The following is a 17296-nucleotide window of genomic DNA, read 5'->3' on the forward strand; positions in this document are numbered from 1 at the left end:
TAACAGACAACAAAAAATAATCAGAAAATTTACACTGAAAAACCAGAAAAAACAGCCACATTTACACAATTAGAATGTCATACAGAAATGACAATGCCTTAGACATTTTTGTCAAATAATTTATCAAAATGTTTTTCTGGACATTTCTCTTTCCTTGAAAATTTAACGATTAAACAATTCTTCTAAAATTTCATTTGCAATACATGATCTAAATTCAGTTTAATTGAAAACCAAGAGATTTATCAAAAAAGATATTATTCCTGTTTCCTTTTAATTTAGTGATTAAATAATTCTAAAGCTACATTTTCAACAGATAATCTGAAGTTAATTAAACAAAATTCATCAATATTTTTTCATAGGGATTTCTTTTTTCTTTGAAATTTAATGATTAACAGTTTTCCTAGAACTGCACTTTCAAGAGGATCTCAATTCAGTAAAAGCAAAAATCGGAAAATTTAAAGACTTATCAAGAGATGTGACTGAAAGGTTAAGTTTTCCAGTTTTGTAAGAAGGTTCGCAGCTTTGAAATGCTTAGCTGATGAAAATGTATTAAATCCATTTTCATCAAAGCAACAGCTTGTTTCCTTTAGCATGCAAAAAATTGTTATGACAAGCATCAGTCACAGTAACCAAATTTTGAACAGAGTCAAAAAATTACATATGCATTTTCAGTAGCAACCTTTCAATGGCAACATAAGTTTCACATTCTCAAACTCTCTTGTTATTCAATAATCAACTGTATTGGATGAAGGATCATTTTCATGAATTCTCATTCTATTTTACTTTGAAAAGGCAAATATTTAAAATTCTAAGAAAATCCTGTAAAAATATACTTTAATTCATAAAATATTTTATCTAACTAGCAGTACAAAACAGTTATTAACATCAACTAATTAATCCACTACAAAAATGTACAATTATCTAGTCATTTTATCCTTGGGAAGATGACCCATGTCACCTAAAGTGTACACTGCTACTCTACCCGTTGGCCGTATAGCAATCCAGGTCATACTGCAGTGATGTAGCGCAAATCTCATCCAAGCTTCTGGAGGAAATTGAAGTAACCTGGAAGAGAATAAAAACAATAAATGTAATGGAACACACATATTTATACATATGTGTGTTTTGTTAGCATACATACTCTGTCATAGTCAGCTGCCAACCTTGAAAATGAAAAACCAGGAAAGTTTTGCGCAAAAACCGGGAGTTCCATGGAAATTTTATCATTTCAAAAAAATTCCAAATTGTAGCAAAATCATTTTATAATGCACAATTCAGGTTATAGAACTATCTTAAATATGATATTGATGTAAAATACATTAATATTTATTTAGATATCCTAAATTTTTTGTTCTTTGGCTAATTTCATTGTGTACATTTCTTACACTTTTATCCTGGGGAAAGCCACCCTGTTATTATTATAATAGTAGGTCTATTGGTTGCTGTATTGTTCGGTAAAGATGTACTACTCATTTGCAAACTCAAAGAACAACTCACTTTTCTCAGCAAGTGAATGCTGATTTATAAAAAGAGAGTTGTAGCTTTTTTAGAGTTCACCATGAGCCCTTGCTGGAAGTCTGCCAGGAAAGTTTAATTTCCATTTTGTGCAAGAAAAGAATGTTTATCCTCCCATGTTAAAAATCGGTTTAATTTTTATCACCAATTTTCTTTAACATTCTTTTACTCTAGAATTTTATTATTAGTTCCATGTAGTAATGAGACTTTAGCAAATCTCAAAACTACAGTTGGAAGAAATCAGTCCATATTATTAGCAGTTTGATTGAATCAATTCATCTGACCCCACTGGTTGTTTGATTCTTTCCACTTTTCACTCTATTCTCACACACCCTTCTTGATTCATTTTCTATTCCTGATCTTATTCATCAAGGTTACTGTCGATGAGCTACAAGTTATAAAAAAGAACTGGTTCAATTCATTGAGCAAATGGTTCTATCCGATTCCTTAAAGAGTGGTTTTACCCACTTCTATTACTGGGCTTGGATATGAATCCCTGAGAACACTTAAGAGGCTATCACTTCTAGGGACGTACACGGCTACGCGGGACAATTCCGAGAAACGAGATTCTAGTACACTGCTTTAAGCGAGAAGCTTCCGAGAAATGTTTCATCTACCTAGGAGGAACATGTCCCGGCTACGAGCAACATTTTGAAACTTTCCCAAAAATGTTCTGTCTGGAGACGTGTTCCTCATACGTTCAACCAATCAGACAAAAGTTCTGCTTCTGAAGGATCACGGGTAACTTTCAATATGGCGATGGCTCTCAATGTGAAGTCGTGGACGGTGGAAATAGAGGCCGATTTAATTATTGCTGTTTTGTTGTAATATAACTGCCCGAGTCATTTTAAAAATGTTTATATATTCATTAAGTATATAATCATGGAAATTTCAGAGTTGACAGTATTTTACGACGTTCTTGCAGTTCGGATTTGTTTACAAATTGTTTGTCGCCAAAAGTTTGCCAAATTTGTTGCATTTCGTGCTGATTGTGTATTATCACTCGTATATAATAGAATTTTATTTCTTCAACTTAAGTTGAATAATTTTTTTTTAAATCTGTTTGTATATGTGTGGCTTTTCTCCTAATTACTTATCTTTTAAATTGTTAATTGCATAATCAGTGACACATTTTAAACAGCATAAAAGATGCATAAAAAAGAAAATCATAGTTTATGTAATAATGACAATACTCATTTTATTTGTCTATTATTTTCATGTTATTAATGAAATACTTTCTGGATTATAAATACATTAGAAACTATACTTTTATTGTAAATGCTACATATTGAAACATTAGAAATTTATGGATTTATTATTATGAATGATGAAAAACATTTGTACATATATTCATTAATATAAATCTTATTCATTATATTAATACTAATAAATATATATCTACAACTTCTAAACCATCGCATCTCTCTACCTGTAAGTAAATATATGACTTATTAGATGTGTATATATATGTATGAATACAAAAATGAACATTGCGAAAAAGTTTATTTGAAGTTACTTTTAATTCATATAACGATCATGTAATTGGCAGCAACTGTAGTCATCAGTTCTTTGCAAATTATTATGGATATGTAATAATCAGGTGAAAAATAATTGATGAGCACCTGAGTACTAAAGAGTGTACACATTTTGTTTTGGGGTTTTCATAATTATATCATATGTATGATCTACGTAACATAAACATGACTAAAAAATAATAAGAAATGTAACAGCTGTGCATTTATAGCATTTGATATTACTTAAAACAGTGCACAACTGATTATCACCTTCGTGTGTGTTTAAATAATGAATTATACTTTCCAATTATGTGCACGAGCCTACTAGTGGCCGAAGCATCGTTGAACATTGGTAGTTCTGTCTCAGGTTAGAATGCCGCGAACAGGCTAGCTACATGGGCGTTTTCTTGGTTTTTCCCATTTGTAACTAGTATATGAACCAGTTCTAATTTCTAGAGTTGGTATAATTAATGTGTTTTAGGTATATTACCGAGTGTTCTATGGGACAGTAAACAACTTGCAGATGTTTGATTGCTCATGTATTTTTGACTAATTTTCATTTTGCTGAATAGTATCTTCTGCTGGCTCTGAGGATGTGAATATCAACCATACAGATTTTTGTCATAGAAGGTCTTGAGTTTTTTTTTTTTTTTTTTTTTTTTTTTTAACAGTAATTATGAGCCATAAAGCCATAAAGTTAAGTCAAGAAAATGCTTTCGCCAGGTCACAAAATTTCCAATGAGCCAACATATTTTCATTGGAATGCAGACATCATAAAATACACATAAGTAATGTCTGCTAAATAGACTTATCCAGCACACATTTTAAACTAGACTTAGAGTATACTGAATTTGGCTATTACTGAAGTAATTGATTTCTATAACCAGAAGTGTGATTATCTGTTACTTGAAATGTCAGAGTGGCGATCAAAGTGATTAACTTGATAGCAATCACCTTTCTATTATCTTCCATAACTAACAATAAAGTTTAAAACGAAAAGAGTGTGAGTGATACAAAACAACACGAAGAAACAAAGATCACTTGAAAGGAAACGTCACTTTCACCAGTCTGAGCGATAACTGATTTTTGTTTGGCTTTCAGCCTGTTTACCAAGTAAAGATGGTAACCCGATTTCGCGGAAGAACGATTTTCAGAACTTTTCCTCCAGACATTTTGTTCCGGCAACAAATATCATATGTGATAACAGCATTAGATGTCTCTGCAGCATGGGGGAACTTAAAATACGAATGAGCTGAAAGGTTTCTTAGTATGGGGAGATGGTTGGCAGACCACTGGATTTATACCCCCCCCAGGCTGTTCTCCATCAAAATTGAAACAGAACAGAACTTTCCCACCCTGTGTTCTTGATGATGAGTTCTTGATGATCAGTTCTTGATGATGAGACAGCTAAACAACCAATGGATATTGGCTATTTCCAACAAATACCTTAAGGTGCAAGTGTCGGCCATTCAATACAATAACAAAAACATATTCAGAAAATCCTACATATGGAAAAGAAAGCTTTTGTTTATATCCAAGCCTTTTAAATGCAATAAAAACAAAATTAATAATTAATGTACAAAGTACTTATTGGATAAACTTAGCAATTACATATATTCATGTACGACAAAGTTAAATACAAATATTATCTGACTAAATGTTGCTTGAATCTTCATAAAACGTTTTATAACCAATAGATAGACAGTTCAGATGTAAGTAGATTAGACAGTTCAGATGAAATTTATGCAATTTAAGTTTATTTTTAATTACATTTTTTACCTATTCCACTCTCTAATGCTTTAGTTTAAAAGTATCAATAATTAAAATGGGGAGAAAGAATTTTTATACATGACTTTTACTATGCTCCCTATTGGGAATATCGGCAAATTTTGATTAAGCTCACTATGCTGGTCTTAAAAATAGAAATACATCAATAAATAGACTAAATAACAGGCAAAGTGCTAAGAAATTACGAAGGATTCAATTTTAAATTCGGTAGCGGTATTTCCCAGATCTAGAACCATACTACAGACTTCACCATTCATTAATTAATTTGATGATTGAGAAGCATTGTCATCAAAGTGAAAAACTTCTTTTATATCATATTAATTTATTACTTTATTACCGCTTCTCCACATATCTTTACAAAATCCGTTAACTGGAAAATTTCACCTTTGCTTTAATATATCCAAAAACCTTTAAAATTAGTGGCTATCATCATAAAATTTAGCTATCTTTCACTATACGTATTAGGCTATGCGTCATGAGCTTGGCGACTAACGAAACGTGTTCCGTTAAATTTTATCTTTCTTCTATGATGCACCGAGACAATTAAGCCTGAATTGTATTAGTTTAGCTATTTATTATACTTATGTCTATTTCTTGCACATGCTTAAGGCTTATCAGAGTTCTGAATAAATAAATTCCTCCATATACTTATTGAAAGCCAGTGCTAGATATCTTGCCGCCTGATGCAGTCTCTGTGGGTCCTAAATTCTGCAGTCTGTAATCATCGGTAACTTAACTCTGTAATCATCGCCAAGCGTAATGTCAACATAAAAGGTTACCATACTCCTTTATTATTCAATTACTAACATAAAAACAAAATTGTTTAGGTATTGCTACATGAGTCATTATTCAAGTTGTCATGTTTTTATAAACATGCGGTGATGAAGGGAACGTATAAATGATTCGCCAGCTTGGCATCAGATCAATGATGTATCTATTTGGAATGTTCTGGTTTGAGATGTGTGCCATAGCAGACACGCAGCAACAGAGCCTATTAGCATAAATTTGTACTCCTCACACAAATTTATTTATGCTTAAATGCTAAAATGCTTGTTTCTTTATGCTAAAATGCTTGTTTCTTCAATAACAAAATATTTTATTTAGTATCGAAGTGAAATTACGAATTGGGACTCTCCAGATGTTTTATTATGCGCGGAGGGGGGGAAATCAAATGTGCATGTGTAAAGCCTATGAGAAAAATGGTGGTGGTGGTTTTGAGGTTATGATTTTAGATCATTCCGGATAATAGACGTCCGGACTTTGGACTTTGCACTGTATTATGCTATTGTACTGCATTTTAAGTACGTATAAAAAGCAATACGAATTAAGTAAAAAAAAAAAAAAAAAAATCAGCTTATATTTTGCTTAATCAAACAGGACTGAATAGTCACCTAGAATATCATATATGAAATAATTTCTCACTAACTAATTTAGTTCCATCTTTAATTATTCATTTTCTTCCTTTTCTTTAAATGAAGTGGTACAGTTTGGAATTTAAATGAAAATTGGAACACTCCAGTTTTAAATAATGAGAGAAAGCAACAGTGACAGCTCATAATAAGCACTGTGGAACTGCAGCACCCACTATTTCCACTTATTATTATTTTTAATATTTAATATAGTGTGCCCTTTAGTCTTTAATTCTTTCTTTATACTTTTACAATACATAATCCTTAAGCTTAATGTCAGTAGCCATCTCCCACTTTGTTAAAAAGGTACGAAAGTCTTTGTTTGGAACTGCGCGCTTCACAGTTCCAGCGACGTGGTGGTTGGCTGTTCTGCGCATGCGCACACAGAAAGCAGCACGCGACCTGGGTAGAGAGAACAGCACTGTCGCTCATGCAGTGCCAAAATTCTGGCATGTTGTTGAAAATGTGATTTCTTTTACTCCGTGTGGTATTTCTTCACAAGGTGGAACTTCATAATATGGATCATAAACAGAGTTTATGAAAATTTGCAGCTTTTAAAAAATTGCCTTTCTCAAATTCAGTCAACATCAAATGCAGATCAAACTATTGCAAAAGCAACAGGAATTTTAAAATATCTAAATAATAATAATTTCAAGTTTCGGTTAGAGCTTTTTTATTAGATGCCTCATGTTGAAATGATATACAACTAAATGCAATCTAGAGAAATTAGTGTGTTTAAAGCTAATGAATATATAACAAATTTCAAAACTGTTATTTTAGAATTAAGAAACTCAAAGTACTGTGAGAATTTTCAAAGACAGTGATGGCAGAAGCTAAGGAAATATGTGACTTTATACTATGTATTGATATAATGCACAGATATTCTTCCACTAGTAGCTGCTAAATTGTTAAACAAGAAATGCTTCGCTAGTTTTAGGAATGAACATTCTACAGAAGAAATAGTACTCACCACTGAAGCATATCCAATGATTGACAATGAAAAGCTTGAAACTGAATTAAAAGTATTCTATTGTAGGTCTGATATCCATAAATACTGCAAATTAACTGAGCTACTGAAATTTATCTTCGGAAATAATCTAGACAATGTTCTTAGTGAAATTACGAAACTGATAAAAAATTCTCTTGAGAGTTCCCATGACTACATCAGAGGCAGAACGCTGCTTTTCAACATTGAAAACCTTTCTAAGAAGCACTGGCAATTCGGAAAGATTAAATGCGCTTGCAGTGCTTTCAATAACAAAACATTTCCTCAGTTGTCATCCACAGATTAAGGAGAAAATTATTGATCTTTTCGCGCAAATTAAAACAAGAAGAATGAATTTCATTTTTAAATGAATAGACAAAGATTGAACTGTGATAATTTTGGTTAAAGTAATTAAGAAATGTTTAATTTTTTTCCTTGTAAGATTTCATGAAATTTCAAAATAATTTTCTTTTTATACATGTTTGTTTCCTTTTACACAATTTTAAAACAAAGGTTAAATTTTTTTGAAACAGCACCCCCACTAATTTTAGCCACGAGCTGCCACTGGAAAGCAATAAATGTAAAGGAAATTTTATACAAATATACAAATGCTTTTACATATATGTATACATATATGCGTACGTGCACTAAAATAACTAATAAATGAAATAAGCTCAAATCAAATCCACAACATGAATATAACAATATACTAAAAGCCACAATAAGTTTATGAGGAATAACTAATATATATATATATATATATATATATGTATGTATGTATATTAAGAACTGTTAGAATTTAAAACATCAAAATACAAAAAAAAGGGGGAGAGAGAAAGAAATATTTAAAATAATGAAACAAAAACTCATTTACATCTATAAAGTTTGACTTGCTATGGTTTCATAAACTAGTATCAAACTCTTAACAGACGTTAAGTAAGTTATTACTATGTCTGGATAGAACTAGAGAATCTTAAAAAGATTTTAAAACAAACTCTTTCATTAGATCAGAACTAGAACATACATGCATGATTTGTGCTTACAATTCAGCCAACCACTTGCAATGATATAACTTAAAGTAAGTTCAAATTTAAAATTAAGCTAGCAGTCAAATACTATACAATTCTAGCCAATGTAAGTATTTAAAAAATGCAAAGCCGAACATTATAATCTTATCTGTGTTAGCAGAAAACTTAGTAATGTGGCCTCAATAGACAGAAACATGCTTGTCTTACAATACAAAAATCTCAGCTTAAATACCCTAAGCTAATTTGCATTTCGATAGGGAAACAGAACAGATAAGTCAGAGCTTAAATTGTGTCGGAGCCCGGCTCTGGTACTTCTTAGTTTTGGAGAGAAATTTTAATTCTAGCCGGAGTGCACCAGAGCCCTAAATAGAAGGCTCTGGCACTTCTTTTATGTAACTGAACAACAATTTCAGTAAAAATCTGATCTTGAAAATTTTATTTTTAGCAATAAAACTATATTAAAAATTTCTTATTAAATTTTATCTCTTTACAATTTAATTACTTAAATACTTTAAACTGAAATTATTTTAATAAATAAATAATAGATTAATTATTAATTAAATAATATAGATTGATTATTAATATGAATTAAATAATTATTAATTTATTTTAAAATTATTTATGATTTTAGTAGTCATTTTATTTATTTATTCTTGTTCCTCTTTCCTGAAGGTTTTCCATAGGGCTCCGACACTTCTACTTTTAGAAATTAAGCCCTGAGAGAAGTGACAGTAAAGATTTAAATCATGATAACTGGTTAAATTAACATAAAAGAACATTATACAACAAAGAGAACATAATACAGAAAAGTATTAAAAAATAAAAACAAGGCATTATATATTTTGTAATATTTATTCAGGTGGGTTATGTCTCAAGACAATGTTTCTGAATTACATAATATTACTAAAATGTATACTGAAACTAATAAAATTTTGCATTTGTTAATGAAATCTAACTTCTACATCAAAAAGTGATAAAAATCAAGCACATAATGCAAATCTGGCCAAAACTTATCAGTAAATTAATTTGATGAACTAAGCATGTCACAAAAGGAATAGATAAATCAATTAAGTACAGCAAAATAATTAACATAAAATCAAAATGGCAAAACTTTAAGAACTGTAATCATTGTGGAAGTAATATAACTTACATGTATTCACTGTAATAAAATACGATTTCAAAATTTGAATAATTATACTTATTCCAAACTACAATGATAAACTCTGATACACTTCTGAAGCTTTTATTGATTCAAGCATTTAAACTATCATATTCTTACATAAATCTATAATGCACCCTTAAAGTTCTTTTGCAGCCTTTATTTTCTCAGTTGTTAGTCATGGACATATACCTTCAATTAAATTACCATTTTAAATTATACAAATTTCACATTTTGGCATTTTTAAATTTAGGGAAAAAAAAAAACCACTTTGAAAAAATTATGAAACCTGACTTTTTATATGGTTCCCCAGTCCTTCTAGTTACATTTAGGAAAATTTTATACTCATAATAAAAAGTTTAACTTCCATGCAACAAAAATGACAGAGATATATAATTTCAAAGTTTGGAATTTTTGGCTTGCCTCGATACAGCTAAAAAATCTAATGTGTACACCACATGACTTCCTTGTACGGAATATTAAATTATACGCATTTTTTCTTGCATTTCTTTTAAACTTATTGGATTTAATTAAATCTACTTCACCAACAGCGTATAAACCACAATAGAATAAAGACATTCTTTAAAATTCACTCTATTTGTTTAACATAGCGACACTCTGGCACTAGGTTCACTTAACAGTATTATATTTCATTCATATTATAACTCAGAATGCACAAAATGTATATCATTTAAAGAATTATCTAATCATTGCCACATGTTCTTTTCAAATACTATAATAAAGCTAGAGTGATGTAAAAAAGAAATTAAGCAAACAAAACAAAAAAGAAACAGTTTTTCACAGACGATTGAGTATTTCTCATTCAATTAATTCAGTTTTCACTTCGCTACAAGACAAAAATGCATAAAAGCTCAAAATATCTGTATTAAAAATTACTAATTATTAAAAATTATATTACTAATTATTAAAAATTAAGTAAATCTTAAAAACTTATTTCCTCAAAAAAATTCCATAAAGGATTAAGCCTGATAATTCGCAATAATAAATGAAGGCATTATTTTTGTTGTTGCGAAGCTTAGTCTCTCTTGGCAAAAAATCTACAATTCTGCTGTTTCAAATGTAAACAAATATGTCCGCCATGTTATTTAAAACTTAACCACACTTAAACAGCTTTTAAATTGTTGATAATTGTACAAATATTGGTTCCAGAATTATGAAAGGCATAAAATCCTTAACCGAAAGATAAGAACAACATAATTCAACCATTTTTAAAGCAAAAAATGTACAATTTACAAACATATAAGAGTATAGAAACTAAGATCACTGTACTGAGTAACAGAGTGGATATATATATAAATATAGTATTTATATACGTTTGGTGCGGCCGATTGCAACCAAAATACGAGGTGCACATCTACATGTTATAGCAGTCCTATATACAAAATTTCAACGTTCTGAGGCTGCTCGTTTTTTAGTTATGCGAGATACGTATGTACATACATACGTACATACATTTGTACAGACGCCACGAAAAATTCTCTTCAGAATTAATTTGAAAGCAGTTTTATCATTTTTTTGGAGTCTTTTATTCTGTCCTTACGTACAGATATCATGCAGAAACATCGTTAAATTGCATTCGATAGCGATCAAAATGGATATTTTCATTGAAATATGCTGCCTGAAACTTTTCGCGATTACAATACTTCCTTTTTACTTCGTACTAGGAAGTAAAAATAAATTACAATAATTGGAGGTGAATTCCTTAAATTCCTTTACCTTAAAATGCTATTCAACGATATTCCTTTATAATATACTTATGTGCAATGTTCTTTAACCCTTTGAGGGGAAGTATATAAAATAATTTAAATTGAGGTAAAATTTTGCATGAATTGTAACTTATGGATCCTAAGAACACAAAATTGAGACTTAAAAAAAATCTAGAGTGAGATCGTGAATTTTGAGAGCCTGTATATATTTTATACAGGTGCCCCTCTAAGACATTTTTTTCCAGGTAGCTGCCAATTGTTCATTTTAGTTTTTTAAATTAATTTTGCGTACTTTTGATATGCCTCTGGAGAAATGGGTGCTTGAATATAGTTATGTAAGTCTGAAGACAAAAACCTTTAAAATTCTGCAAGAAATTAAAAATTTTAAAGATAAAATTTATGTTTTATGCACTTGATGATGCAACCCAGCTGAACATATTTATGTAAAATATGGGTAAAAAGCTTTTGAACTTGATTTAAATTCAATATTATTATTTTCTGAGAAAAATTAGCAAATATAACACTGCATGACTAAACTGTATCATGTTCCAACTGAAATAGTATAATGTTATAAGGAGATGTAATCAGCCGAAAAATAAGAAATTGAAAAATGAAACACTTACGACTCAGCTGAGAAAGTAGGTTGCATTTTTGAAGTTATTATATTTTATGCTTTTAAATAATATATAAAAAAGATCATACTTTATGCTATGATACCAAGAATCGCCCTCCCTCCTCCACTTTACACACTTTAGATTATCGAGGGCCATTATAGGGTCCATTTTTTATTTTTTGTAAATATAGGTTGTAATATATCTTTTTGTTCAGGAAGAAACGCAGTTAAACAATTTTATTATTTGATACACCTCAAAGCTCTTATTTCAATTTTCAACCCCTCTGGTCTAAAGCACCGTTTCCACTGGGGTTTATCTGAGCTAACGGAGTCAGTCCCATGTGTCGACTAGCTCCACTGTGCCTGCAGTTCAGATTTTTCAACTTGCTGTTTTATGGGGAAAAACTGGTTTTGGAGATGGGTCGACTATGTTATTTGTATTCGTTAGCTCAGATAAACCCCAGTGGGAAAGGCCCTCTAGTAAACCAAGAATAAAAAGAAATTAATATACTTGTATTCAGTCCTAGCACAGGGTCACTAAACTCCCCATCCCCTAATGAACATAATATTGAATCCTAAGGAACTTTGAGTAATATGGATAATGGGGAGCTGAAAAAAAATTTCAAAAGAAAAAAAGAAAAGTTTACAGTAAAATGTCTCTACTTATTTGGTGCATACATATTAGGACTGGAATAGAATCTTAGAATCTGATTTACAATGGTGTTAGTTATAACTTTAACTTACTGGGAGTCCAATCTACGAGTTTAATGGTAGGAATAATAAAAAGTCTTTTTTTTGCCAAACATTTTAATTATTTTTATTAAAGAGTTTTAATTGATAATTTTAAGGTCATTTTAATCATAATTGTTAATACCAATTTCATTGTTATTGGAAATGGTTTTATTAAATTTCAAAGATTTAAGATGAATAGTTGTTCCAATTAACCGAAAATTACTGAAAATGATAAGGTTATCCTGTATCTAAAAGTAAGATTAAATTTATCCATTTGATCCTTCATAAAATTGCACTCTTGCATAAAAGGATTAATTATGCAGAGTATTATTATCTTGCATTTATGCAGAGTAGAGAAGACTGGCGTTGCCATCTATAGGCGTGGCACCCTCTGTATAGGCCCCAGTATATATTACAGTCAAAAGTCGTTAATCCGGACTCGTCGGGACTTCGGCTATTCCGGATTATCGATTTTTCCGAATTATAGATCATCAGTTTAAATCTGGTAAGATGGCATGCAGAAAGTATAAAATTAAATATATGAAACCATAATTTATGAAATAAAGTACGGGTTTTCATCCGCAGAGAACCCGTTGGCGCTTCGGGAAAGAACCCGTTGGCGCCGTTGCATTTTTACTCGCCAAGCTCGCGGTTCATCGACGATGAGCCGAGCCGTAAACGTGATTTTTAGTGCATGTAAGTTGAAATTAGCAAGCAAAATAATATATTAAGCATATGGTAGTAAAAATTCACAGATAATAAGCATGTAGATGTAAAACTAACCGGTTAAACGTGATATACGAAAATAAATTTGTATTAAATTCAAGTTAGCACAGAAAAGAATATATTAAGCGTTTATAACGGAAATAAAAATTCATTTAAAAAATATAAATTAGTATGAATTAGTATTAACCGGTTAAACGTGATATACGAAAAAAAATTGTCTTAAATTCCAGTTAACACAGAAAACAATAACAATTTTGATGCATCAAACTATTCTGTCATCTTAGGTAATCAATAATATTTTTTATTTCAATTTAATCATGTATTTATGTCACACCTGCCATCCTCTGAAAGGTTATTGTTAGAAAAGCATTAACAATATATAATCTTGTTAAAATTTTAAGCCATAAAAATTGATTTATGCTCATAATTTTAGATGACAATGACCAATAATAAAAATAAAAGCATTACTTAATTATTTAAAATGCACATGCACATTTTGACTTATTTTAGAGGTTGGAAACCTCATGTTTCTTAGCGCTGTTAATAATTAAGAACACAACGTAAACAGCTGTGTTACAAATTAGCATTCACCCCTCCCGCCGTATTTTCTTCCTTTCATCCCGAACTGAGAACCGGCATCTAACTACGAAAATATTTCTATCTATTCGTTGTTAAAAAATTCAGAAAAAATAATAATAAATAACAGAAGAATAATGTAAATCTGCAAATGCGAACAACGACAGTAATAATTCAACAAAATGAACACAAGAGGAATGGTTGCAAACTTCGAACAAGCGAATAGGATAAATCCGATGGGTTACCAGGTTTGAACTATTATCGTCAAAGTTGGCGATGTTTACATTTATCGGGTTCTCTGCGGAAGTGCTTCCTAAAGAACAATTATGATCTAAAGGGTATCAAAATTTACAAAAAAAAAAAAAAAAGCTTAATATTTATTTGTTTACTTTATTAAACATTTCTTTCAATGTAAGTTGTTTAAGTTGCTTCGTTTTATGTGATAGTACTTTCTCTTTAATTCTATAAACAGACATAATTTCTTGTTCAGTTACAAAGTTCCGCTGTTCAAGTCCCGTTAATTGCTGTGCTGAGAATACCGACTAACTCGTCAATCGAAATTTTTTCGTTTTCACTAACCTCTCTGTCACATTCTTCATGTCTTTATCCATTTTTTGCAGCAATTCCACTTTTTGTTTGTTGGACATCGAAACATACTTTCGTTTTGTAGATCCTTTGGAAGTTCCAGCATCGGAAATTCTATTTGACATAATCGAAATTTCAAGTTTACTTTTATAAAATTGCTCTTACAGTCTGCAAAAAATAATAAGCGGGATCCAATCCGAAGATTAAGGAACAACGCAATCATTAACATTAACTGAAATAGATAATTAGATAATTTTAGCTTACACCGTCCGTTATACATTAAACGCGCAGGCGAAAACGTATTCTGCACTTGCACACACGCATATGCGCAGTAGTCAAGGTCTTACGCGCACGCGTAAAACGGCTGTGCGCATGTGCCAACGCGGCGCATGCGCAGAAAATTTTTAGCTTTGAGGTCCGGATTATGGGTGTCCGAATTAACGACTTTTGACGGTATATAGCAGTTTTAAAATTGTATAAATAATAATCTGTTAATTATCACTTCTGACTAAAATAAAGTAAATATATAAGATTAAGCATGTGTACATCATATATTTGCAGATTTTGTTTCTTTCCGTCCAATAGAATTTAGGAATCTTCAACCATGATACCTTGGAATGAGGTATATTAATTTCATAACTACAAAATATTGAGCATTCATAGGGTAGTGCTGCCATTTAGAATAAAAAGGAAACACTAGAAACTTTACAGCTTTTAGTGTAGAAAAGTTAGCATTTTAAGGAGGTTAAAAACCTGACAAAGAATCGGTATATTTTACATACTTGTGCCCTTTAACCCTCTGAGTGTTACGGGTTTAGCCCTGAAATTTCTAAGCTCCTCAAAATGTCATGAATAAGTGATCTTTTCTTGATTTTAATTTAAAAATGACTCTTTCATTTTGTACCTTGATTCCTTTTCTTCCAATATACATCCAAACTGAAATCAGATACATTAAAAGCTAGCAGAAATTTTCATGTATAATGAATGTGGAAGGCAACCTACTGTACGGAATTTTCCGGCTGTAACGCTGAGAGGGTTAAAGGGTTGACTCATGATTTTGTTATAACTAGTATATCAAAAGAATTTTCACCCAAGTAATTTATAAGTTTTCATACTTAAAAATAAGTTACTAATATTTTCATGATGTTATTACTTTTGAATCACAATTTAATCATCATACAAAGAAAATTCATTAAGCTAAAAATGAAAAATATTTTTAATTAATAAAATTTCCTTGTATGATGATTAAATTGTGATTCAAAAGTAATAGTTACACAAGATTCAAATGTCTGGCATTTTCTATATCAGACAAATTTTGGCTAAATATAACTATAGGAACTGGAAAAGCATATAAGAAATTCAATTTTGCAATTTTTACATAAATTTTAAAACTTCAGAACATGGATATAAGTAAAATTTGAAACATTTTTCTTCTGTTGACCCCATGTACATAACAATAATAAGAACTACTGCTTTCATTTTGTTTGATCAAACAGAATGTTATAGTAATCATACATTAACAGGGTGGGTTCATAGCCACATTTTAGTTAAAAGAATAAGCACCTATAAGCACTTTTCAAGCACATTTTAAGGAAAAAATAAGTACCTGTCTAATTACATTATACACAACTGCATAACCTTAAAAGAAAAATTAGACTTGCAATTTAATTTGAGCAAAGCAATATTTATTAAGAGAATGAGCATTACCTCAACAATGGAAAACAATTAACTTTTTTTTTTTATTTTTAAATGACAGTTCAATTTACAGAATTAGTTTACAATGAAAGAAAAAAAAACCTATGCAGAACTAAACTATATTACAAAATTTAATGATGATATTTCAGTTGAAAATATAGAAAATAATAATAAGCCATATTAATTGTATTCATTTGGCACCTAATAATAAATACAATTTATTTTTCCACTCATATTAATATTTAAATAATTTAACTTAAATCAAAATTCTGAACATTTTCTAAATTTTCATTGCATAACAGTTTTCGCTTAACATATATCCCAAACAAAGTAATTTAAGTAAAAAAGAGGCACATTTCTGAAATCAGAAGACGGGAAATTGCTTCATGCAGTCATCCTTTAACAGTAAAAGCTTAACTAACCTGCATACTCGTAAATTCCCGAATATTCCGGATAGTAACTGGAAAAAGAGGAGTGGGGGAAGATTGTAGCCGTTCTTTAGATTTAAATTTTGGCTAAATAAATAATTTTGACATTTCGATATGTGCATCATATAAAAACCAACGGAACTGAGAAATATTCTGCTTAGAAAGCACAGTAAAACTCTTTTAAGTGTTCATAAACAAATCTCAGACTGAACATCAAAATTAATTATCAATGCAAAATACCACAAACGTTATTGCGCAATATGTGCGGCATAATTCTTCCATATGTGATATTACGCAATCGGAATCAACACCTACCGGTATTCGGAGAAAAAGAATTAAATAAAGGAAAAGAAAGAGACTTACTAATCTGGGGTGTTTCTGATTCTAATTTTCAACAGACTGTATTAAATTTCCGGAATAGAATCAATCTTCGCTTGGGTTGGGTAGACCACAAAAACTTTTAGTCCTATTCAATCCAGATTGGACAGTGACAAAAAAAAGTCCGCTGCTTCAATATTAGAGATTTTGCGGAGAAACTCCCAACCTCCGTACTGTATAATGTATTGGCAAAGAAAATGAAATTATTTTGACTATTCGATTACTTTCCTTTTATTTAAGCCATTCCGAATATTATTCCTTAGAAAGCTAATCTGTGTAAAAACACACCCATTTTTGGAAGTTTATCTATACTTCAGCAGTTACTGCAACTATATTATTATAAATATTCATACATATGCTCATAATATAAGTATAACGATCATAATAAACACGAATATAAACTGACTACGCGGGACGAGAATGCAAATTATTAAAATC

The 17296-nt window shown here is 30.5% G+C and overlaps 1 protein-coding gene across 1 annotated transcript in view; it reads right to left on the reverse strand.

The window, feature by feature from the left end:
- Window positions 1-817: 817 nt before the first annotated feature.
- Window positions 818-17296, reverse strand: part of LOC118202065 (serine/threonine-protein phosphatase PGAM5, mitochondrial-like) — a 94004-nt gene continuing 77525 nt past the window's right edge. Inside the window, exon 6 of the mRNA XM_085815154.1 lies at window positions 818-1065. Within this exon, the coding sequence (XP_085671280.1) occupies window positions 918-1065 (148 nt within the window). The 3' untranslated portion in view covers window positions 818-917. The remainder of the gene's footprint in view (window positions 1066-17296) is intronic.

The sequence above is a fragment of the Stegodyphus dumicola genome, chromosome 4, assembly GCF_044657685.1.
Source record: "Stegodyphus dumicola isolate Sdum_Otavi_A_Nest chromosome 4, ASM4465768v1".
Taxonomy (NCBI): Eukaryota; Metazoa; Arthropoda; class Arachnida; order Araneae; family Eresidae; genus Stegodyphus; species Stegodyphus dumicola.